The sequence below is a fragment of the Eucalyptus grandis genome, chromosome 5 (genome assembly GCF_016545825.1).
Source record: "Eucalyptus grandis isolate ANBG69807.140 chromosome 5, ASM1654582v1, whole genome shotgun sequence".
Taxonomy (NCBI): Eukaryota; Viridiplantae; Streptophyta; class Magnoliopsida; order Myrtales; family Myrtaceae; genus Eucalyptus; species Eucalyptus grandis.
In genome coordinates, this window is record NC_052616.1 from 62,571,507 (window position 1) to 62,596,906 (window position 25,400).

Here is a 25,400-nt window from a genome sequence, read left to right on the forward strand (position 1 = left end):
GAATGTTCGGTTTGAGTAATAATTACAACTCCATTGATGTATTGAAATGTAGGAAGTCTCTTACATGAGATGGAAAATGTTGAAGGCTCAAACTTACTAGAAGTCGTTTGCGAAATGACTTGAACTTGTGAATTTACCGTAGTCAATGTGATTTTTTAGCCACTGAGTTACAATGACCATTCCAAGCGATTCAAGTTTAGTCGTCCAACTGTCTAAAATCTTGAATAGCAGCTCCATGGGTTGCATGATTTTGACATGGATAAAGTGTATGGGCTATGGACAAACCACTGCTGAAAATTTGGGCCGGAAGCCTGGAAATTTCTTTTCCCCTAAAATATCTGTCTGCTTGGCCCACTTAATTTATATAATAATACCCTCCTCGATAAATATTTTTGCGTCACTATGTTATTCAATAAGAAAAAGAATTAACAGATACAGAAGAAAATCAAATGCATGAAGATTTTCTTTTGAGTCGTGGGAATAGGAAGGAGTTTTGTTTTTGGTCAAGAAAAAGGAGAATTATTAAAAAAAAAGTTATTAACAGCCTAATTTAATTGATTTAATAATAATAATTCCGCAAAACCTATTTAACATTATAGAGTCGGGTGCATTGGCTGTAGCTTCTGAACAGGAGAGAGAGAGAGCAAGTGAGAGAGAAGAAGAAGAAGAAGAAGAAGATGGGGGAGGAATGGAAGCGCACAAGAACAAGTTCATAGAAGATTGGGGCTCGGCGCGGGAGACCCTGGAGCACAACTTCCGGTGGACTCGCCGGAACTTCGCCCTCGTCGGAATCTTCGGCATCGCCATCCCCCTCCTCGTCTACAAGGGCATCGTCCGCGAATTCGTACGTACTCCCCCTCCCTCCCTCCTCTCTTCCTCGCTCGCTTTTGGGTCTGTTCGATTCCGATTCGGCCTTTCGGATTCGGTACTTGCCCCCTAGTTTGGGTCGCGATCGAGTCGGTGGTGCGGGTACATCGGCTGCGCTTGTTGGGAGAGTTAAGCTCAGTGGGCCTAGTTTGTAGTTGACTTGGGATTGCGCCGAGGGATGAGATGAGGAGAGTAATCGCTCGGTGGCTGACCGCTCGATGTTCGATTCTGTGGGTTTTCGGCTTTGTGTACCCCGTAGTTTTGGCTAGCAATTGTTTGTTACGTGCGGCGGGGGATGGCATTGAGATGAATACAGTGTGGGAAATGGGCATAATACCAATGTGCGCGATTCGTGAATTTGCAAGGAAAAGGATAGCGGTAGGCCATTTTTTAATCAGGCCGTTACCTATGAGAATGATTTTTGATTAGACATCTAAAAGGAAATGGCAGCAGTTAAAGTTTTTATGTTTAGAAGAAGTTAGTGGCGTGTCCAAATTGAGGCAAATTCTCTTAGTTGCTCTTGCTGATGACGATAGCTTTGTTGGTTTTCTCTAGCTCGAATAATCCGAACTTTTGGCAATGTCAAACACAGTGATGAGCCCCGTTAAGTGGTGTAGTTTTTAAAGGGCAGGGCTGGAGGGCTGTCTCCTTGGAGAAACGAGATGAAATGGGTCCATCGGTTATATCGTGTTCTCTTGGTGAAGCATATGTTAAATGGATGGTAAGAGGGTTAAGGCTGATTGGATATCCAAGAACATATGCTGCACACCACGCACCGTGGCCTATTTGCTATGTCTGTTGACATGAATCGATTGGCAAAGTGCGTGAGCCTTTGTATCTTTGACTTGCAGGGAGGCTTTACTCTGGGAAAGAATGTAGTCAAGGCCAAAACTACAGGCTCACTGGAATTTTTTTCATCACATTTACCTTGTGGAAGTTCACATCCTTGGATTGTTGAACCACAATGATATACTGAACCCATTTGCTTTTTATGTCATGAGGAAGAAATAGCAGTCCTTGGATCTTTTTGCATATCTAGGAAAATTGGAGTCAAGTTCATATAGGGCAGCTTGTTTGGCCTTTGGCAAATGTCTTATCTGGTGGGGAACATAAAGAACTCTAATCACTCCATTCTGAGGTCATTGTGTCTTCAAACTTAATTCTTGCTCAATCGAGACTGGATGGGATAAATAGAGTGGATTTGATTGGCATCTTGATTTTCAATTGCCGGGCAATATTAATGATGGATTCTTTTGAATGCTCTTTTCCAAGTGGTGCTGAAACTGCATTTGCTTGACATTGATTTGAAAGCAAATGAGTTGAGATACTGATATATCTATGATCTTTGGATGGTGTTTAACAGCATATGCAGGATGAGGATAATGGAAGGCCATACAGGAAGTTCCTCTGACTGGTTTTGAAGCGAAATGCCATAATAATTCACTGTGGATGTACTTGAACCACAAAATTGGCTTCCGACTTTTTTTTGTGAATCTTTTTCGTGATTTCATTTCACTGTTTTGATTTGTGGCAACTCAATGCTGATGGTCAAGCTTTATTCATTCCATTTTTATGCATCATGTTACCTCATGGTTCTACTAGTATTGCTACTTTTTCTTTTTTTGGTCCGTTAGTCGTATTGCTACTTTAAGTAGTTTCACCTAGCATTTTGATTTGCATTTGGAGACTGATTTCTTCTTGGACTACAGCTATTGCGAGATCACAATAAACAAGAAATGAGGAAAGATTCTTTGCAGGTTTATTTTGTTTAGCTATTTTTAAGTGATATTAGGTGGTTCAGAACTGCTTGTGTGTTTAGGTTTTCAATTGATGGTCCTCATATAAATCTTTCAAATGGCCATATATCCTGTGTCATTAATAACATTGTGATTTGAGACCCCAAAATTTTTTGTCATGACCTGATGGGCATAATTATCGATTCAATCCCGGGAGTTTGAAGTCTGAACAAGGAGAGTTCGTAGTCAAAGTCATTGTGTCCAGACACAAATCACAATTCTACTCGACTCTGTTTTCTCAATTCTTAATGATTTGGGATTACTTTCCTTTGGTTGGACCAGTGAATTTTTAACTCTTCCTCAAATAATGCTAACCTGTTTGCGCGACATCAACAATGAACAAAAGAGCGTGCGCATATGTCATGGGATTGATTCTTTCGATCCCGAGGCACTTAGACCTTTGAATTACCCAATGGGGTCTAAGTAAGTCTTGCTCTCACTCACGAATTTCTAGAGAGAGAAAGTAAAGAGAGAAGCTAGAGAGAATACTTATATTTCTTAAATGAGATGGATGATACAAATAGGGCTGGGATTCCCCTTTTTATATAAAAGTTCATCTAATTATAACCATTGATCTTCTACACAATTTAATTGTAGAGGATATCAATCATCGTTTAATTGATTTAACAGTAGAGATATACTCGATTTGACGGGAGAGGATATTAATTTTCATCACATTAGTCCAATAATGGATATTGATCTCATATAATGGTTGAGATCACTCATTCTCGTCAAACAAATCTAAGAGCAAAGATGAAGTTCTCTTACCATCTAGCAGTCTTGATGAGCCCCCTTTGAATTGATGATGTGGCGCTCTTCAACCTGTGACACGTGCACGCGTAAAGTACAATAACGAAGGTGCAATTATTTAATTTAATTATATAAGCAAGGCTAGAGAACTAAATACGATGAGAAACATTTGTAATCAAATGGAACGAAGTCACCGATGAACCTCTACAAATTATCTTATCAAATCGCTAAGTCTTTTTGCAGCCTATTGGGTTCTTGATTTCCTAAGTTTTGTGTTCACATTTAGAATGAAATATGTAATAGTTCAAAAAGCGTGATGTGGAATAAAAAGTACCAAAACAATTTTCAAAAAATGGAAACTCTCTGTATGTTATGGCCACTTTATCCTGAGTTTTGGTGATTGTGGCGGGGGCGTAGTTGGAGACCCAATTGGAGAATGACCGGATCAAACAAGAGGTGAGGGTCGTGCCATCGTCACCGTGCACGACAAGCGTGGCGACCTGCTGGTTGGCTAGCCTAAGCTAGGCATGGGTCGACGGACAATGGACCGTTGCCTAAGCCACAATTAAGGATCATGCCCTTACGGGATATGAACGTCGCATGAAATGCATTCTACCTTCGAAGTTACGATGTAAATGATTGACAAGTACCAATGATCCACAGATACGTTCACGAATCTGGCAAGGGCCGCACTAGTAAATGGATTATCTTTAAGAGCATTTGTAGGCCCCCCAATGCCGCAGGCAAAATCAATGAACAGCTGCTAATCGATCGCCAATAAATTCCAATGCGCGAGTCATGAACAATATGTTAATTAACAAATTAGAACCCTTTTTGGAGATTTTTGCTTTTACTTTGTCATATTGCGACTCCCGACAACTTATTCAAATTACAGGACTTAAACACATCTTTCTACTATATTTTTATACGCCATACGTGGAACATTTTATTTTTACAAGTACTATATGCAGGAGTCGCTTTTAGAACTGCAGCATGTTCACTCGTTTTAAGCTTCTTGTCATGTTACTTCGAGGCATTCGAAAAAAACATGGGCCTGCTGAGCAGCAAATGGCTTCGGTATACAGAGCATGAATGGAAAGCATTAGGGCAAAAAGGGGTATCGTCAGCGAATACCTCCAACTACTTGTTAACCATACTCGGCAAGAAATGTTTTCATTTTCAATACTCTGATAACACATAATTCAAGACAAACAGCGCAATGAATGAAATTTTCCTTAGTAAAGTATTTGGTATATGTTGTGGGAGTAATTGCTAACAAAATACAAAAAAGAGACAAAAATAAAGTACAGATCACTCCTCATGAAAACAACAAACACATCTAGAGCGTAAATGACATTGGCAGAGGGACAACATTTTCTTTTGGCCCGAGAGGTTAAAAACATGTCAAAAGCATCCAAAAAGAGACATTCATATTACAATTGAATCTTCCCCACAAAACGCATCTCTACAGATTAGCTGCATTTTTCTCAACTTTGAAAGTACAAATAGCTTCGATCGAAGTTCAGCTATTGACTAAAGTTGATAGGAGACTAAAAGATCTTAAAATGATTAAGTCTAGCAGCTACAAAAAAAAGCCTCACATCTTTCACTAGCTTCAAATAGCTAACTAGAATATCACTTAGTCTACATCTGGGGTCCAACATAAAACCGATATGATGAATTCTAAGCAGCAGCCACACAAAAAACCCATATACAAAGATTGCATTGTAAATTTACCAACAAGACTAAAGTTCACAAGGAGAAGACCTTTCGATAAAAATTTGCTTTTACCTAAAAGCATGCCGGACAACCAGAGTTTCCACAGATTTAACAAGAGCCAGCTTCTCCAAACTTACGAAGGGAAATCAGTTGTCAAAAGTGTTCCACGAAAACCTTCCTCAGCATGTTCCACATCCATTTTTTGAATGGATATCTCATCTGTAATGAAAATAATATACATAAGTAACTAAAGAATAAGCCTCCAAATCACAGAACTTAAAAACTAACGCATAGAAAAATAAGTATTCATCTCACAAAAATAGAACTAGTGATTCCAAAGGAAATGCAGAGCAAAAAGTTATCAGTGCAAATGCCATTGGATAAACCCCTATACGGAGAAATCCAGTAGATTAATCCCTGGTTAATGCTTTATATCCTCCAGTTTCTATTGCCCACATTTTGTGCCATAAGATTTTGGAAAGCCTACCCTTTACACCTTGGAGTGACAATTACGAAAAGCTTAAGCAAATTAAAGAAATTAGAGGGTGTGAATGTTTTTCAAATTTATGCACAAGGAATAGATTTTGAAATTAGACAATACAAAGTGTAGGTCTTGAAACTAAGGGCTAAGTTGGGGATTATTGTTGTAAGTTTCCCTAAATTCAATGTAATTTAAGAATTAAAGCACAAAGCATATATCCAAGATACTTTTTATTGATAACTCAATTTTTGGCATAAAGGAGAAAATAAACACGACGTGACATTGGGGGATGAATAATCACTGGCTTGCTATAAGTATTGTGCAAATGCCAATATTGTTATTACGTGATTCTGATTTTTCAAGTTTCTTCCAGCAATACATCCTCTTTAAACGTCATGCCGGCAATCTTTAGAATAAAATTAATGTAGAATGGAGTAATCAATCTCAAGTGAAAGATTTTACAATTTCTCTCCATGAAGCACAAAGCAATGCCTCCCAACCCACAGTTGTTGTTTTAATCAAATTTTCAATTCTAGATCAAAAACTCATTGGAGAAATATGAATACCCAAATGACAATCAGGGGACACGGATACGTTCATACGCATAAGGAGAGGTATGGGGTTGGGGCTTGTGCATGCTTGCATGTGCATACAGAGGATTGTACATCTTTAAGATCTGCGGAGCAGAAGAAAAGGTCAAGCATAAAATTGGCACTATGCACTTGTATGGCTATAAAGAAATCCTTCATTAAATTGCTAAATTTGATCACTAGTACTCCTACTGCAAGTCCAAAAGTTTGTCCTTATCCTTCAGTCGATCCTATTACCTAAGGACCCCTCACTTTTTTGTTTCTTTAAGTATTCTATAAAAAGAAACTTCTCTCTAAATCAAGGTCAGGAAATAGTCCAGTCCTATAGAAGGGAATTTTTGACGGTATCCGACAAAAGTCTTCTGAGCCCCAACACCTTGGTAATAGAAGGGGACCTCAAATTTGATGAAGGGGCTACCAAGGTTTAATCCTATGGTAACATAAGTTTTCTCTGGCATAAAAACACCAGCCATAACTTAGCCCTAAAAAGGTTAAAAACAAGCCAAAACATATTTTCACGATGAGAAATCCAGAATTTAATGAATCTGTTGCATGTGAAATTATACTCCCCAAATTGTTGATGGTTTGATATGAGCTCTATCACCGGGGGTTAATCCTCGGGCTACTCTTTTGATGCTTGGACAGTAAATCTTGGTTGTTATCCACATGCTTCAGTGTTGCAGCATTGAGATTGTGAGACGGGTTGAAAATTAATTGGTTTATTCTGACAGGTATGCATGCTGGTATGAAGATTCTCAGAAAGAGAATGATATAGATTTAACCACTTACTGTTTCACTTTGTTGTGCCAAAAGGAACTCCTCGCTTACTTTTCTGTTAATCTGCTAGCCATCTACCAGGATTTCCTTTTCTGCTTTTTTTTTTTTCTTTCTCTCATGATGTGTAATTATGTCTTTGGAAAAAGATGAAATTATCACTAACTTTCCCTCAAGTGCCAGGCCAAAAGAAAAAAATTCACTTAAGAAGTTACCAACCAGCACACTGACACATCCAGTCATCCGGCCTAACTTTTAAGACTGATTTTAAAGGAAAATGGAAACAAAAATCCAACAATTCATGCAGTATTGTTCTCTCATCAGAAAAGCAATCACAAAGCTTTGGGGAATCCTATCTCCATCATAAATTTCTTCATTATAAGACTCAGAAAGTTAATTACCAGCAATATCCCGATGCTCATGGATCTTAGAATCCCTCACCCAAAGTGTATCGCCAGGAAATATGTTTAAATCTGCAAGAGTAGAAGATTCCCCTTCTATTTTTGTGTGCCCTTTGTGAATTATCTGGTTTTCTTTCACAACCTGCACATTTTATCCTCGCATTGATTAGAGAGAACTACAAAAATGTAATAGCTTTTTTGAGTTAATGCAGGAAAATAAAAAAAATTGATTGATGCAAAGATTTTTTTTGATTCATCACATAAAAATAGCTGCCAAAACTAAGTAAACTAACATTATTTCTCCACAAATATTAAAATAAAGCCAATAGCAAGTTGATTTATACAGTAGACCAAAGTCCATTTTGTCAGCCAGCCTTTCCATGAATTAAGCGTCTTAAAACTCACAAAACCAAACTCTTACCAGGAAAATGAGTGCCTCAATAATCCTATATGTTGATGGCACACGTCGTATGCATGGCAGGTTATAAGATATATAAGAGCAATAAATGGAGGCACCTTCAGAGATGTAAGCATATAAGGATAAAATATCGACTGCAGGTATTCTAATCCATCATTATTTTGATAGAGCCTACCCCAAGAGATTCCCATATCATCATTTTTAACTGGTATATTGATGTGGAGCCAGAAACTTTCAGATTAACTGCACTTCCATAATTTGTCCTTCTAGAGCGTTTAGAAATCCGGCGGCCTGGATCAAACGCAGTCTCAGATGCTTCTAAGATAGATTTTGGAACTTCCTTTCCATGTACACACGTGACATATATGTCCTCGTTGCAATAGTTCAATCTTCGCATCAATTCGGAGCTTGCTCTTTCTCCAACGCATTCCTCACAGACCTAGGACATAAATAGATTCCTTAAACAAGAGACATGACCAAGATGAGATTTCCTTCTGCAGTTCCATTGCAAATGAATAGAAAAGCAATGGATTTCAATCTCAGAAGACCATTCACCCAAAAAAAAAAAAAACAAATATTTGGATGGCAATAGGACCGAAAGGAAGCAATGTAATGAAGGGAAAAAAAGGTCAAAATAGGCACCACAAGAACATAGTTCACATTTGGCACCATAGTAGAAAGTTCGGATACAATGCATGGTCGGCTAGTCCTCATAATTACCATCACAATGTTTCAGTGAGATTACTCTCTACTTACTCAATGACATACGTAAGTAATACATGTCTGGTAATCAGTAGCTGGAATTTCATTGGTTTGATGCCTTCTTATATTTCTAATTGAAATGCTAATCAGACTCTCACTAGACTTCCATTTACAATCACGCATAATGAGTGAAAACACAACAAAATGTTGTGTGTCACATACAGAGAGAGAGAGCGAGAGAGAGAGAGAGAGAGAGCAGAATCATCTTCTAAGGACATCCATTGAGAATGCTAGTCAAATAAATGGACCTGTCCAAAAAACCAGTGGGCAACACCAAAGCGTACTGGATAAGCCCAGTTTAATTTCTTTTCTATTCCATGCTGGGAAAGTACATAAATATTAAACCATGCTATCATTTCACAGCTTAAAGCTTTTGAATAAGTTGGAAATGTGTCTCATACACACACACACACACACATATACATACATACATACATATATATATATATATATATAGAGAGAGAGAGAGAGAGAGAGAGAGAGAGTGAGAGAGAGAGAGAGAGAGAGAGAGAGAGCAGAATCATCTTCTAAGAAGGATGAGAATGCAAGTCAAATAAATGGACTAGTCCAAAAAACCAGCAGGCAACACCAAAGCGTACTAGATAAGCCCAGTTTAATTCCTTTTCTATTCCATGTTGTGAAAGTATATAAATATTAAACTATGCTATCATTTAACAGCTTAAAGCTTTTGAAGAAGTTGGAAATAGTCCATTATTCCTACACGGTATCAAAGCAAGAGGTGCCATGTTTTAATCTCTTTGGCTCTTCATTCTCCACCTCTCCGTTTATAAATATTCACAAATGAGTTCAGCCAAATCCAAACCTATGCAGTAGGGATAGTCTTAGAACATTGGAAAATTAAACGAAGCCTTCATGGGCCAAGTAAGCTTTCAGAAAAGTAATATTTATATTAATCATTAGTCCTTCCAAAAGAAGATCGACCATCATAGCCCATTCTAAAACTAATCAGATGAAAGTCGTCTGCATTCTGGCTACAGCTCTAACGGCTATTTCCTTTGCTACCTCTCTGTGATATCTCTCATTTTTCCCAACAATTTGTAAGAACCATCCACTGAATAATACTTTTTTTTTTGTCAAATACTGAAATAATACTTGATTCATTCAATATCATGCCACCCATCAGAATCACATCCATCTACTACCAATATAAGAGATCAAATGAGCTTGAAGAACCTTCATTCTGCCAACTCAACAATACACACATTTTCCCATAGGACAAGATAGTGTATTTTATGAAGGTATAAACAGATCAATTTCGCTGATCCCAACAGATAGGAGGAGAGTTTGTTCTTGTTTGATTTTATTTATTCCTTTTCACAATATTTACTTGTGACCAATCATCCTTAAAAGAGAACCACTCAGGAGAGTTTGACCAGTGTCATGTACTTTTCCTACCTATAGAAGAACATTATTGTACTTCCAAAGCACATATCTGTGATTCCACGGACAAAAGGCAGATCAGCCCAATTGGCTATTTAACCTGTAGATATTCACAATAGATTTTGGGGAAAGCAGTTAACCGCAAAATAATAATGCAAACAGTCCTTTCACAAAGGATTGATGAGTGAGCCCAATACTTCGAAACCACAGGTCCTATCACAAGGAGTGCAATCCACAAATAAGAAAATTAGTGTGAAGCAATTAAAGACTCTTGAGTTATAACAATCAAATACAGAATGAAGAGATATTGAGGAATATATCCAACAAGAAAAAGAGCAAGAAATGGAACAATGGTGGACTAGAAAGTACCTCTGGAGATGTCCTGATTACTAGCCTTTTCTCATCAAGTCGATTATTTGGCCCATCAATAGAACCATGCTGCTCATTACATATTGGTGTCTCTTTACCACATATAGCCTTATCTGGGGCGTCATTATCATGCTCAATGATAGCAGATATGCCTTTGTTCTCGGAGCATCCCCATTCTTCACAGAAACATTTCCAGTCACTTGATGTAATGATTGTCAATCCATCTGTCTAGAATACAAAGGAAGAGGGAAAAAGAGAAGAACGAATTATGCCAGTGCATAAGGAACACAGCCAGACAAACAATACAGCTTTCCTCGTGCTTTAAAATGAAAAGGGATTTCCAAGCATATATAGATAGACTGAGCACAATGAAGAGTATAAACGAGATCTACAAAATCATTTGGAGTAAGATGAATGAACAAAACCAACTAGGAAGATGTGAGAAAGGGGTTTCTCTTTCCCTTTTGAATTCTTGTATTCTGTTCTTTAATGAGAGCTAAACAATAGACAAAGGAAGCACATGGACCTTTATTTTCTGCAAACACATCTTTAGTGAATTTGTACAAATTATCCTCCTGTTAACGACGGCCAGATTCAAAATTCCAGGAAGGGACACTTTGTGTATAGCTTGTAATTTAAGCCACAATATCCATCTCCTTAGAACCTCTTCACTTTCCCCAGCAAGTCTTAAATTATGAACTAGCAATGTGAATTTTCAGTGTAGAATAAATCCAGAAGTTTCATAAACCGGTTGTAGATAATTTGTTGGATTTCTGGACTGAATTTAAGTCAAAAGGCAAGGAATGAGTTACATGCACCTGAGACAGCTGTTACACGAACATAAGCCAGCTGTGGTTCAACCAAGAAGCAGGGTCTGGACATCATCTTTCCTTTAAAGAAAAGATATCCATGTTCATGAGACAAACCTGAGCCCTCCCCCAACCAACCAACCGACAAAACATAAGGAAATACTTTCCGAGAAGAGGGACCACTACTACAAGAAGTCAAAGATGATGGATGCTCTCTTGACAGAACTCAAGACTAATTACTGACCACCCAAAACACCAGAACTGAGTACGGATCTAGAGATGAAGCCTTGGGGGGCCAGGATAAGAGCAAAAGAGTCATAAATTCACTACACAAGGTTCAGCTGACCAACTGAAATTTCAAAATCTAGGGATTTAGGCCTAATGTATCCACCGTAAAAGCAGTTTGAACTCTGTTCTCTTTACACATTGAATTAGCATCCAATATTTCACATGAAAAAAGTGCTTAGATGAAACATATTTGATAATAATCAACTAAACAGTCAAAGTTGAGCCCTTTTAAGTATTTTCTTTTACTAGTATGATTTCAAGACAAGTTTTTTTTTTTTTTTTTTTTGAAATATTCTTTTATTACCGTTGTGGCTACAATTTTACAAGATGAATTGGAGATCATGAAATGATGCTCTTACTGGTAATATCTCTTTTGATAAGGATAAGAAACCAAAGTATTAGAATAACTGGAAACATTAGAATGTATTAAAATATTTTCCTCACTTATTCTTGCACCATTTCTAGTTTTATGAGATATTAGAGAAGGAGCTAAGACTGGTCAGTTTCTCTTTTTTCATCATAGTAAATAGGATTAATACCCTGAAAAACCCCAAACTGGTGTACCTGTGATAAATTTATCCCAACTGAGCATAAAAAAACCCAAAACTGGTATATTTGTGACAAATTTACCCAAAACTAATTTATATAACCGCCAAAAACCCTAAAATGGTACGTTTGCGAAAAATATACCTTTCGTTAACTTGGATTAATACCACAAAAATCACAAAAAATTGTATAATTATGACAAACGAAGAGTAAAATCCCAAACTGGTACACCAGCCAAACGTTATGTGTCATTTAACTTAATAATTTGACAGTAAAATTTAACGAAAACCAACAGAGGGTAAATTTGTCAAAGTTGTACTAGTTTAGAGTTTTTAGTGGTAAAAAAATTAGTTTTAGGTAAATTTGTTACAAGTGTACCAGTTTGGGGTTTCTCAAGGTATTAACCCTAGTAAATATTACTTATAAATGCTTAATACTGATGTAAAGAAAGTATGGGCCAAGAAAAGCACAAAAAATTGAAAACACAACAGGGAAGCAATAGAACTAACCTAGGTGAGAGAGAGGTAGAGCTAATGTCTTTTTTGCACACTTTGTCACAGTTATATTGATCGTGAGAGGACTGCAAGACCTAGACGGAACTAATTTGTTGTTGTCCTTTTTTTTTTGGGGGGGAGGCCCTACCACCAGCCCCATGTAGATCCATCTATGACTAGAACATCAACTGAACATCACCGACACTATATTTACCCAAAGAACTTGTTACCATGACCACCATGTTCCGACAATCACAACCAAAACATGGACACTGCATCCAGAATTGACTATACAGCTCCCTGCTATTACAATTTTGAGAAAATATATTCTAGGGATGAGAGAACAACTTATGATGCAGCTTTGTTGTCATCATATTAACTTATTATAGATTCCACTTCTTTGTTCACTGCTTTCATGCGCATAGAAGAGCTCCCAATACACACGATTCAACTTTTGTCTGATGAAGTCAGAACATTGATACTTATTGATACCTGAAAAATATGCCTGCTGTCTGTTATATCAAGTATATTAGATTCTGAATATGAGGGTTGTAATTTTTTCTTCCTTTTTTGTGAGGAAATAAATATTTCATGAATAGTTTCATATACTTACAAGAGAAACTTTCTGAAAAATTGCTCCACGCTTGTGTACCAGGTCAAGAGGCCTTTCCAGAAGACGTAAATGCTGCTAAGAAGCACAAGCACATCCCTGAGTAAAAAGTGGTTGAATATGGAGTTCAAAAAAAGTACCAAAACATACGAGGGATGCCAGCTAAAACAGTCTGTAATAATAGATGCCATAAATCAATTCAGATCACAAATGCATAAGAATGAACAATCGTTTCCAAAATAAAATGGAAGCTAACTTATCACAGAGTCCCACCACCTATTTGAATAGACACAACAGCACCAGGTCCAGGATAGTTATTTACTTGCAAACATATAAATCCACATCTTTGATCAGATTAAATAAACATCATCAAAGTGGAATCTGCAACAGTGTCAGTTCCAGTATAGGCACTTCAGTTCCATAATTGTGCCACTCAAACAAGAATGTTAAGTCACATGAACTAACACCTTAGAAATATAGCATCTTCTTCAAGTCAAATCATGGCTTATGAGCACTCAACTTTGCAAAATGACTTGTTAGCTGGAAAAAATTTGTTCAGGGCAAAGCAAATTAAAGAACTAAATTTCCTGAATGTTACAATAATTCTTTTAGTTGCAAAAATTGAAACAGACGGTCCAGCTCAGGGGATTTGGGAAATTAAAATTTAAAGCCAGTCAAAAACATAGACTAAAACCAACAAGAAGAAGAACCAAGCCTTATCCCACTAAGTGGGATCGGTTATAAGAATCCTATTATGCCAGCTCATTGCTTTATTAGTCTGCAAGTTCTAGATGTTCCATATCTTTCCTTATCTTCTGCTGACACCTCCTTCTAGGCCTTTGCCTACCCATTTTAACCAATGCATCAAATTATTGTCCACATCTCTTCACTGGAGCATCTGAAGGCCTTTGCTCAACATGGCCAAACCATCTAGGAGACCTTCTCTCATCTTATCCTCAATTGGGGCAACACCTACTTTTTCCCTGCATAACATTATTCTTTATCAGTCGGAAAAATCCCAAATGCACTTCTCCACTTCATCCATATGCCTCTATTCTATGTGTGAGATCTCCATCTATTTCTCCATCTTTTTTGGTAGAATGGATCCGAATAACTGGAATTGTTCCCTCCTCGGCACTTCCTTGTGTCCACTTTTCACCAAGGGGTCATTTGAACTTCTGCCTCCTAAAAATTACATACCATATATTTTGTTCTTAGTCTGGCTCAGCCAATTAGATTCCAAAATTTCCCTCCGAATTCAAGTTTCTGGTTAAACCCCAACTTGATATCACCTACCAGCACTATGTCATCTGCAAAAGTCACACACCAAGGAACACCCTCTTGGATATCTCTTGTTAGCTAATCCACAGCAAAGGCAAAATATAAGGACTTAGAGCAGAGTCATGGTGTAACCATATATTTATGGTTTTTTCTTTTTTTTTGCCTTTTCCCCCATTTCCCCTCCATTTGTCCTAATGATTGACTGCTCCATCTACATATGCTTAGTTGCTTGTATATTGGCAATGGGTGCCCCTTTCTTTTTAAGAACGCTCCAAAGAATTACGCTTGGTACTCTAGAATATGCTTTTTCCAAATATATGAACACCAATGCAGATTGTTTGTTTATCCTTATACCTTTAAATCAGTCTTCGTAACAAGTGAACAGCCTCGATAGTGGATCTACCCGACGTGAAACTAAATTGTTTGTCTGAGATATGAATCTCTTGCCTCAACCTCTCCTTCTTAACTCTTTCCCATAGCTTCATGGTATGCCTCATTAGCTTAATCCCACTGTGGCTGGCACAATTCTGAGTGTCACCTTTGTTCTTGTACATAGGCACAGGTTACTTTTTTTAATTTTTTAATTTATCTGGCTTTTTGTTTGGCCTTAAAATTTTATTGAGAAGGGTGGCAAGCCCAGAAGCCCAATCTCTCCCATAACCCTCCACACTTCTATTGGTATGCAATAAAGGTGTGGTATGCAATAAAGGCACACTGCTTTTCCATTCTTCATCTTCTTCAAAGCTCTAATAAACAATTAAAACATCTTTACTCATTCCTAAGATGCAGACACAACATAAATGATCTTTGAAGACAAAGAAACATGCAAAAATTGGACAGCAGGAGCTCAACCTGAGTAGCAGATTTCAAGAAAACAAAACCAAAGCAGAGAACTCAAAGAAAGGAGATAAAGATGTTGCAGAGATACAGTATATCGCCTACCCAGGTAAATTACTTGTTTGTGCTTGTGGTGGGTGGATTGGGCCAAAAAGGGGAATGGGGGTATATGCATCGAAGAACCTTCAAGATACCAGAGATTGCAAGATATGGCCACAAGTTACCTTCTCACATTTCAGCTTATCAATCACGGAATCCAAGGATTCAGGTTCATCGCACAACAAAGCGTTCTTGCCACCAGCATTCACATAATTTCTCCATGTTGTGAGCCATACTGAGGGCAACAAGTAGTACTCATGATTGGGATGAAGTGGAAAGCTTTTACCAGCAGCTAGCTTCTCATGATTTTCACGCTGCTTGTTCTTCACCGCTCTGCAACCCATGATTAAAAAAATTAACAAACAAGCAAGCAATCAGCTCATATCTTCCAAACAGACAGATGCACACAAAGTGAAGAGACAGGCGCTAGCATGTATGCCCATGAACAATATCTGTACGCACAAATGCAATTAATTGCAATGATGGATGTATGGATGACCTTAGAGAATCTTCTAGGCATGCCACTTCTGAAATTTTCTCACTGCACTGGGAGCACTGCTCCGAGCCAATGGGGAAGCTAGGACAACCCAAAGGATCATCAGGATTCATAGTTACTGCATCTTCATAAAAGAATAGCCAAAGATTCTCAGGAACCAGCAAACGCCTAGCACCGGCAGCCTGCTCAGGCATAAGTTGCCCATGAGGACATCTGATTGAAGCTGTAGGCCCTGCATCAGCTTCACTGGGTGCATCTGTGATTTTTCTTTTCACCCATTGTTGTAACCTGGTAAGCATGCCAGATTGATGTTACAATATATCAAGCAGAAGATCCTCTCTGATATTCTGGTGAATCTTTGGTTTGTTTCTAGGCTTAAATAACTTCAAAAAATCCGAGCCAACATTATTACACAAGAAAAAAGGCTCACATAACTCAGACAGAAAAACTTGCTATCCAGAGAGAGAGAGAGAGAGAGTACATACTAGGAGTGCCAGGCAATAATTGCTACTAGATAGAAAGGAAGCAATGAGTATCAAGTTTTCAAACTAAATAAGTTCTCCACTCACAACACATCAAGGAAGCAACTGCAGATTTCTGCACGACTATTGTACTTGAACTTCAAAGAGAACTATGCCTCACCATCTCAATTTGGAAACAACTCTCTACAGCTGATAAGTGAACCTGGAATTGCCTTCTTGAAAAATCAAAGATTGCCAGTTCTTTTAAGTTTGACACAGGGAAAAAAGGAAGCTCCAAACACGTTTTGGGTTCAATGGAATACTACTCATCTTCACATTTGATGAATATGATCTTACGAATTTCTTCAAGGATTCGAAGATACTCAATAACTGGGCCTAGGTAGGATTTATCTGGTCCCAAGCCATAGGTAGTTGACAAGCAACACTCCTTTACTCTATTGTCAAAACATTTTCGACATTTAAGTACCCAAGCACTTCTGGCTGGTGACTGGTAATGACAAGGGATCAATAGGGAAGACATAACAGAAAATTACACAACCATACCAGGCCTTTGATACATAGTACGTTCCATCAGTACAATTTCCAGAAAGCACAGAATCTGCAAGTTCCTTCACTGTTTTTCTCCGATCCCTATAGCTGTCAGCACAAACCAGTTTGTGTGCCGCCTCTTTTAGGCAGTCCACGCAGTAGTCATCCTTGGCCAGTGCTGGCCCCCCACCATACTGAAAAAAAGAACAGTAGAAAGCAGTTAATATTAACAGTACAGCACATTGAAAAGAATTATGAGCAAGAGCTGGAGTTTAGAATGAAATGATAACTGAAAGCCTCAGATGACGGATCACTGACAACAGAGGTGCTGAAGATTGTATCTTGTCTTGACTTAAAATAGTGGAAGCATATAGGAATCAACTAAGAAAAATCTATTTTGTTGTACACTGCAAAACCTTATTTTATAAGTTTGAGTACAGCTTGGAAGAGGAAAAAAGAAACAAAAGAAAGCACACCAAGATCCACAGTAATGCATGCATAAGTCAGTTTGCTGGATGAATTCTTCTGGTAGCTTTAGCACTTAAGCAATAAACACAGCAATGCTTCTGGTTATTGTCTCACTGTGAAGTTTTGACAGCTTATAAACACTTACTTAGACATTTCAATATTTGCTCCAATTGGAGAAGGGCCCTAAAGAAAATATAGAAGAATCAGCAGCTACTTAGTCTAATTAAAGATTCCCAACCACATTAACAGGTGGAATATATTAACATGGCAACTGGGTATAATGAGTAGGAACACTTAACTTGTGCCCCTAAACAGAGAATATGGTTAATGAGTCCATTGAAGCTACTGATTGTTTGTGGAGGGCTTTTCTCTAATGAATGATAGATCCTCAAATCTGAGACTTAGCACTTAATTTTTTTTTTGTGTGTATTTTTTTTGGAAGGGGAGGGTAGCATCTTAATATCCATAAACCGTGTTCCCAAATTAAAAAAGATGAGTCACTCCTTTTTCCTTCGAGAAGGTGAAAGAATTTGATTGACAAAAGAAAATATTCAAGTAAATCAGGAATGTACAACAGCAATTAAACTGACCACCCAACACTAATTCATAGTAAAATTATAGCAGTTAGGCAAGAGGTAACCTCATGAAAAACAACTAAGTACCTTTGAGAACAATTTCACCCAAGCACTGGCAGACAATCGCTTCATAGAGCCTACTTCTGCCATGTGAACTTTTCCATGAGAGCATTGAATGAGAGTGTTATCCAGAACACTGCCAGACATCACAGTAAAGCCAGGAAAATACACATGATGGTAATCCTCCCAAAATGCCATGGATAATGATAAGTAAAATATAAATAGTAACTAAAACCAACTACAGTATCCTGCTTTCCTCTTTTAATTTTTGGATTGGGCCTTGGGATAGCGATATAGAGTTTTTGAAGGTACCAAATCACGAGTTATCTTCATGAGGGAGGAGTGACTCATGTTTGATTTGTTAAAACCACTTCTTTTAATCAAGTTCATTCTTCAATGTCAATTATCTTTTGACATGGCTCATCAGATCAAACGAGTTGATCATTGTCAAAAAAATTGACATGATAACAAGGTTTTGGTGAAGACTTACCGTTTCATCAGTCCATGATTCCAATAAGAGTCCTACTACTGGTAGAATTCTTCTCCCAGTTGCTACTTGTTTTGTCTGTAAGTTATACTGGAATTTCAAGTACAAATTCTACTTTAAGCAGGTATTTTTAGTCAAATTGGAACTCTACAGTTTTCCTCTCTCCATGGACTAGGATTTCAATAGACCCTGCAAGTACAATGTTCATCTAATTGAGAAGACAGACACTTATCATTCAGTTTTCATCAATTGTTCACTTTTGAGTTGTGTGGCGTGATCATTTCCTCGACTTTCATGCTTAAGAATCCTTGAGTTGATCCTTATTAGTTACTCCATCAGAAATACTGTATACCAAACCCTTCTACTAAGCTTATTGATTGCTTATAATATCCCAACATATTTCATCTTGACTTACTGTTTGAATCCCAGAAGCGGTATTTGTCTCTCTGATTGTAATAGTCAGATTATCAGTCAGATTATCCTACACCATTTTTGGTATGAGCGTATGCTACAAGTCATGGCAACGGATTCAGTGAGTCATTTTTTGTGCACAAAGGAGTAATTACCAACAAGACAGTTCTCTTTATGATCTGATGGCAGATCAAAGTCATTCATAGTCAAATGAGTTCATTTGAAGCTGAATCTCCCAACTTGAATCCACTAATGCTTTTAAAAGGGCCAAAAATGAGCATAATTCAAGGAATGTTAACAAAGAGGTCAATGAAGACGATGATAATCAACATGTAGAACACAACTTGTCAAACAGGCCAGTGTGAAATATAAAGTTGTCCCAGATGTTCAAGTTGAAGAACTAGCCATGCTTGAGAAAGAGTCCTAAGGAAATGTGAAACCAGTCATACTGAGGAAAAGAGCAAGGATGTCGGTGCTTCAGGTCACAAGGAGAACACAAACTCTATGAACTTAATGTACGAATACTGGGGTGAAGAAGTAAGTCGGTATTTAAGAAGGATGCATGTCAGAGTGAAAGGGAGAAGCACATGGCTATGGTGGTGAAGCTAGAGCATCTGTACTTACGGAGGCATAATATTGTCAACCCACAGGCGGAGCCAATTTGCTGATATCCAATAAAAAGGTTCCTCAAATGATTGAACAGGAGCTTCTGAAAGAATTAGGCGCACCTCTTGCCTCCTTTCTTCAATAAGACGCAATGTTGTTTCCTTCCGTAGTTTATACTGGTGGCATGCTTCCACATATGATGCATTCAATTCATCTACCTCATCTCTAAGGTAAGATGGAAGAGAAGTGATATCATTTGATGTGCTGTCCGTGCGTTCAGTTTCTGTATTATTGGCATCCAGAACCATGGATGTCTTCCGGAGATGCACATTGGTTTGCCGCAGATTGTACATAAGCATGTATGCATCAGCAGATGAAAAGATCTCAGAATGTTCTGAATCACCATTTTCTGCAAATTGTGGCAGCACATCTGTAGCATCACCAGCAGCAGAAACTGGCGAAGAGTGCACAAGTGGCTCCTTTTGTGGAGGTTTACTCTTGTGACCTGATGAATCTTCTCCAAATGGGTGATCACCTAAATTTGAGACATGCTCGTCATCAAACTCCCACCACTGCCCTCTCTTCTCATCTCTTATATGAGCAATGTAATGCCCACTGTTTACAGCAGTTCCTTTGTGTATCAGGATTGCTGACAAGTCATATATTAAATCAACCTGAGCTGGGTCACATAATCTCTTCCGCATATCAAGTTCCCGAGGAAAAGAAAATGCAGAAGTGATTTTTTTCTTTGTTGTAGTCTACAATAACAGAATTAAAATGTATCAACAATAAGTAAATGCAAACTAAGTAAATGCATATACAAGAGAACAAACAATCTATCCTACCACACGGGAGAGAGAGAGAGAGAGAGAGAACCAAGGAATACAGAGACACTATTATCAATTTTAACTATAAGCCAAAATGGAATCTTTACCAAAGAGAAGGGTCAAACACTTGGAGTCATCCAACATCATTGGTTCTAACATTGTTGAGACATCAAGTGTGAGAAGTTACAGGAAGAAATTATTTTCAACAGTTCCAGCTTTAATCTTTCAATAGACCCTATAATGACAAACTGACAAAGCCATTCCCACTCAATGGTGTCTTCTAACACAGACAATCTTACATCAGTGCGATTTTTTGTAATAAACTCTTCTCTCAAGTTCGAAAAGTCTAGTTGACTTTCTAGAGACATAATCAAGACAAAAATATATATATATATATATATACAAAATATATCTATATACATTGTTGTAATTGTTAAAAAGTACCTTAGGAAGGAAAACATAACGCTTAAGCTGGATATTAAGTACGCGAGGAAGTGTCCGAAGCTTTATGCTTCGGCTAGCATCAACTCTTGCTTCACAGGATTCACAAAAGTACTGATTTTCCCCATTGAGCTCCTCTACCCGTAGATAATCGTCTAAACTTTCATCCAAACTTTTCAAACCCAACACATTCAGTTCCAACTCATAGAAGTCTTCAATCTTTGAAGAGGCCTCTGAATCTTTCCCACATCTTGAGCAGCTGTAGGCAGAAATTTGGTCCAAAGGCAAATGTCATGGCTTTTGTAACTTAAAGCAATAAGACTTTCAATTATTTTGTGAAAAGTAACTCCTACCACAGCATCCCCTAATGAAAAAATTAAGAATCTCTCCAATTGAATTTATTTCAAACAGAAACATTACAGAAAGGCAAATAAGGCCATATGGCCACGTCACAAGATGCCTACACAAAAACATGCCCGTGGCTTTAGAAAACAGCTTCACAAAATGATTGTTAACATGCAAAGTATCGAATGTATCAAAGCAATGTCAAAGAAAACCAAACACCTGAGAGAAAGGTAACTAGAACAAGCTTAATCAAATGTAACTAAATTACAAGAGTTGAGCAAAAAAGAAGCAACTGAAATATTAAAGAGCTTGAAAAGTATTAATAATTTCACTTTCAATCCCATACATTTATGGTCACTTTCTTTTTTTTTTTTTTTTTTTTTTCATATAGGTACATTTATGCTTACTTTCAAATGATTCTAAAATTTTAACCCTCTAATTGGAAGTCCAAAAAGTTGGGGGATGGGTGAGGAAGAAGAGTGGGTAGAGAGTTAAATTACCTTGTTTAGAAGGGCTAGTGAAAAATAAGGTAAAGATGTAAGGTGTGGGAAAGAATCCATTGCCAACCCCCCCCAACAAAAGGTTTCACACCAAATTGAGAATTAACAGATGGAAAAATGGTCGGACACCTTGCCAATTCCTCAAAATGCCCTTGTACTCGCCTCAAATATACACCTTTTTTACTAATTCTTATCAGCATGACATTTTACAATCTAGTCAGCGAGAATCATTTAAAACATATCACTCAAGACATTTGGAAAATAAAGAGCACTACAACTTATTCTGCTCACATGTAATTAGCCTGGTTATTCAGGTGTTATTTTATACCTATATCTTCACCAAATCTAGGGAAAATAGTCATTTGCTACATAAATATTTTCTTTCCTCCCAATTTCTTTTCCTTTCCAAACAAGTCAACTCTCAAATCTTCATCTTTTCTTTACTCCTAATCCTCACCCTTCCAAACAACTTCAAAGGAAATCATTTCTTTCATATATTTCACTTCAAATTTCTTCACTTACATTTTCATTACCTCCCACTTATTTCTTCTGAAAAAAGCACCACGAATAACTTGATCTACACTTTTAGCTTTGCACCATTCTTACAAAAATTGATTTTTAATCATCTGCTCATTGCTGAATGCCATTGCTCTCATGGTTATTTTACTAATTAGACGATGGAGTATAATAGAAAAGAAATAGGAATAACACAACTAAATATCCTTACGTTGTCACATGGGACACACTGCCACGAAAGAGATCTTGAACAATAGTCCTAGGCACAACACTCCGGGAATTGCTGAGGCATCGCTCCAGCAGAGAAAGAAGTAAGGTTAAAAATTCATGGCTATCTTGTTGAACGCCATTATCCAACTCCAGTGTCTTTATAAATGGAGCAGAATCCACAAATGCTCTTTTACTTGAATGAAGCTGAGCAAAGAGCCGGGCAAGCTGATCCAGCACAGGTTGTTTTCTCAGTACATCAACTTCAATGGACAAGACTCCTTTTCGAAAAGTAGTATTCATGTAAAGACATTGAAGGATACTGTTAGCATAGCATGTTGCACCCAAATTAGTTAATCCAGCCGGCGAGTCGAGTGAAGCACGAAGTTCCTTAAACGGGTCCGGACCCAAAGACTGTATAACATCTGACATCTTCTGCCATATTCCAGATTTCCGGCTTCCATTGGGAGATGGAATCAGGCCACAAAAGCAATTTGGGTTATCTTTAGCATTTACTCGGCAGCCCTGGCATACTGGCTTCCCAATATTGTATAACTGGTTTATGTCATCCTGTGTTATTTCACCAGACGCATGAATTTTCCTGCAAAGTATAAAGCAAGGACGACCAATTATTAATGTAAAGAGGCTTGCATAGACGTAAAGTGAGTTCCAATTACCTCAATGTGTCTGAAATCTTGTCAACATCATCGGATGGCTTGGGCTTTTTATTTTTACTTCGTGTGGTTGGGCGATTCATGTTTACATACACTAGCTGAAGAAGACATGTAACATGACATCAATTACAGCAAGAGTACCCAGTAAATAAGATCCAGAAATGTGAAAATTGGGGAAACATCATAAAGTCACTGATGCCATTCACTTGAACATGATGCCATTCTCAGCCTAAACTATACATCAACTGATTTCAGGTATCAAACAGATTCGGCAAATAAAGAAGATAAAAACCTTCCAGATGAGGCACTATTACATGGGCATTGGGCAAGGAACAATCAATAGTCGCAAATTTTCATTACATTACATTACAAGCAAGCACCACCAGCAAGGTTGAGAATAATACAAGTCTCACGGCAACCGTAAGCGTGGCAAGCTAAATAGTCATGGCAGGCTAAAAATGTCTTGGACTTGCAAGCATGGTTTCTCCCAGACTATTCAGATATTAGGAATGCTAATGAAAGCAAAAAAAAACCTGATTACACTATCTAGCATAATTGAAAAGCATACCGTTAATGCAAGGGTTGGAAAGAATCCATTCAATTCTTTGAGAGGATCTGTGTGGAATTGAAAATACAAATGAGATATAAACAATGGAATTCTAGGAGTAGCAACAATCAAATAGTTTTTGCTGAATTTTGTTTCAGGGAAATGCGTGAAAACACCACATGGACGTGCATGACATCACCAGGATCAGAACAAACTGCACTCAACTTGTAATCATCCTACATAAATCTTCTTTGTCTATACCAACTTCCCAGCTCGAACATGAACTTGGGTTTCAGACTAGTCCCAATACCCTTGGTATCTCAAGACAAGTCTACTAATTGTCAAAAATTAAAAAAACAGATTCATCCAACTCTTCTCCACATATAATTTCTTACTTCATTTTCTCCTAGTCTAAAAACTTCAACAATGGAATGTATCAGTATAACACCTGTCAAAATGTTCCACGTCATCTGCTTATAGGGTTTCAATAGGCCTTATACACATGAATCCTTCTCCGCATAATGCCTTACATTTTTTATATTTTCAGTACTTTTTAACGTGGTATCAGAACCAGACGGATAAATGCACATGTGTGGCTCCCCCCCTTGGTCTCTTCCGTGTGCCGTTCTTAATTCAATTTGCACATGAGAAGGGTGTTAAAATATTGCATATCCTTGTCTACAACGTTTCCAATTCGCCTTCTATAGGTATAGTCTCATTTCAACTAATGGCTCAAGTTCTCGGTTGGATTTTCTGACATCATGTTAGAGTCAGGCTTCACCCTAGGTTAATTCACGCATGTGGCTTCCCATTTACCATCATCGATTCCACATCAATCAGTCCAGTTCCCACATGAAAGGAGCTATTAAAATATCCGACATTACCTTTTAGTGAGGCTTCAAGGGTTGGTGCTAAGGATTATGAGTAGCAGAATGGCAAACATATGATCAGCAACCACTTTACTTGTCCTCTCTTAGTGCTACGTCGACAGAATTTGGGCTGCACAAGGTCCAAACTTCTAACAAAATTTCTCGTTGGGTAGGATTTAGTGTCACAGAGAGCAAGAGAACGTCGACAGAGAGACTCTTGATGCGGGTCTACCAAAAACGTTCTCTTTCCAAAACCAAAGCACGATTGGGGAGAAGCCACTTCCTCCGCTATGCGAAAAGCAAAACACCAACAATTACAAAGCTTTAACACGGTGCGGGCGTTCGGCAAAACAGGCAATCAATCGTGAAAGGTCTCGCTCATGCGCATCGAATCAAGTAAAACACAAAAAATCAAAACCGGCATTCGGCGCAAAACAGCACAACAAAAAGGTCGACAGAACAAGGAACCCCGACGGATTACCTCGAGAAATTACCTAAGCTTGGGAGAGCGAATGAGACGCGGGAGAGAGTATTTAGGGTTCGTAAGCAAGAGGTGGAAGGCCCGGAATCGCACCGGAGCTCGACATTGGATCGACAAGACTCCGCAAGAACCGCGAACCGGCAAAATTCACGGAGACGACGACGACGACGATGGGATTATTGATGGGGGCTGATGGATGAGGGTCGGTCACACACACTCGCCTCGACTGCTGCTGGGATCGTCTGCTGGATGAGAAGCAGGCAGCAGCAGCAGGAAGCAGCAGAAAGAGAGGGAGAAGGCGGAATCGAAGCCGACGACGAGAGGAGACGAGGGGCCGTACTTCCCGCTTTCGTCCGATGGAGGACAGAAGGAGCTTCTTCACTCGATCGATGACGGACACGATACCCCTCCCTCCCTCCTTCAATTTCTCCTCTCTTTTTCTCTTTCTTTTTGTTTTTTCCTGTTTGTAATTTTTTCTTCTTGAAAGTCGAAATGCTTTTTTAATTGATAGATTGCCCGCACTCGAGAAACGCCCCGTTTGGTTCGATTTTCTTCACCAGTAATTCTAAAAAGGACTGGTGCGTAATA

General features: G+C 38.2%; 1 protein-coding gene across 9 annotated transcripts; it reads right to left on the minus strand.

The window, feature by feature from the left end:
* Window positions 1-4,806: 4,806 nt before the first annotated feature.
* Window positions 4,807-25,234, minus strand: LOC104445851 (ubiquitin carboxyl-terminal hydrolase 26). Of its 9 annotated transcripts, XM_039311875.1 has the most exons (17): window positions 24,826-24,845; window positions 24,347-24,619; window positions 23,484-23,530; window positions 22,919-23,013; window positions 22,246-22,842; window positions 20,677-20,932; window positions 19,424-20,163; window positions 17,929-18,037; window positions 16,814-16,992; window positions 15,792-16,076; window positions 15,418-15,625; window positions 13,079-13,150; window positions 11,147-11,261; window positions 10,329-10,552; window positions 7,972-8,235; window positions 7,379-7,520; window positions 4,807-5,351 (listed from the first exon to the last, which is right to left on the minus strand). In XM_039311875.1, exons 4-17 carry the CDS (start codon window positions 22,996-22,998, stop codon window positions 5,266-5,268), a joined length of 3,357 nt encoding a protein of 1,118 aa, XP_039167809.1. In that variant the 5' UTR covers window positions 22,999-23,013; window positions 23,484-23,530; window positions 24,347-24,619; window positions 24,826-24,845; the 3' UTR covers window positions 4,807-5,265. The 9 variants fall into 9 exon arrangements, with proteins under 9 accessions (XP_039167809.1, XP_039167810.1, XP_039167811.1 ...); XM_039311876.1 differs by lacking the exon at window positions 24,347-24,619 and having other exon boundaries at window positions 24,826-25,234; XM_039311877.1 differs by lacking the exon at window positions 24,347-24,619 and having other exon boundaries at window positions 24,813-25,234.
* Window positions 25,235-25,400: the final 166 nt, after the last annotated feature.

What these genes read in the sequence shown, in the direction of transcription:
- LOC104445851 (XM_039311878.1), bottom strand. Translation starts at nt 22,998, where the DNA reads ATGAATCGCCCAACCACACGAAGTAAAAATAAAAAGCCCAAGCCATCC. An exon ending in GTTATGTTTTCCTTCCTAAG is followed by an intron (nt 20,164 to 20,676) that starts GTACTTTTTAAC and finishes CTGTTATTGTAG; the next exon opens with ACTACAACAAAGAAAAAAAT. An exon ending in GGGTGAAATTGTTCTCAAAG is followed by an intron (nt 16,993 to 17,928) that starts GTACTTAGTTGT and finishes TCTTTTTTTCAG; the next exon opens with TATGGTGGGGGGCCAGCACT.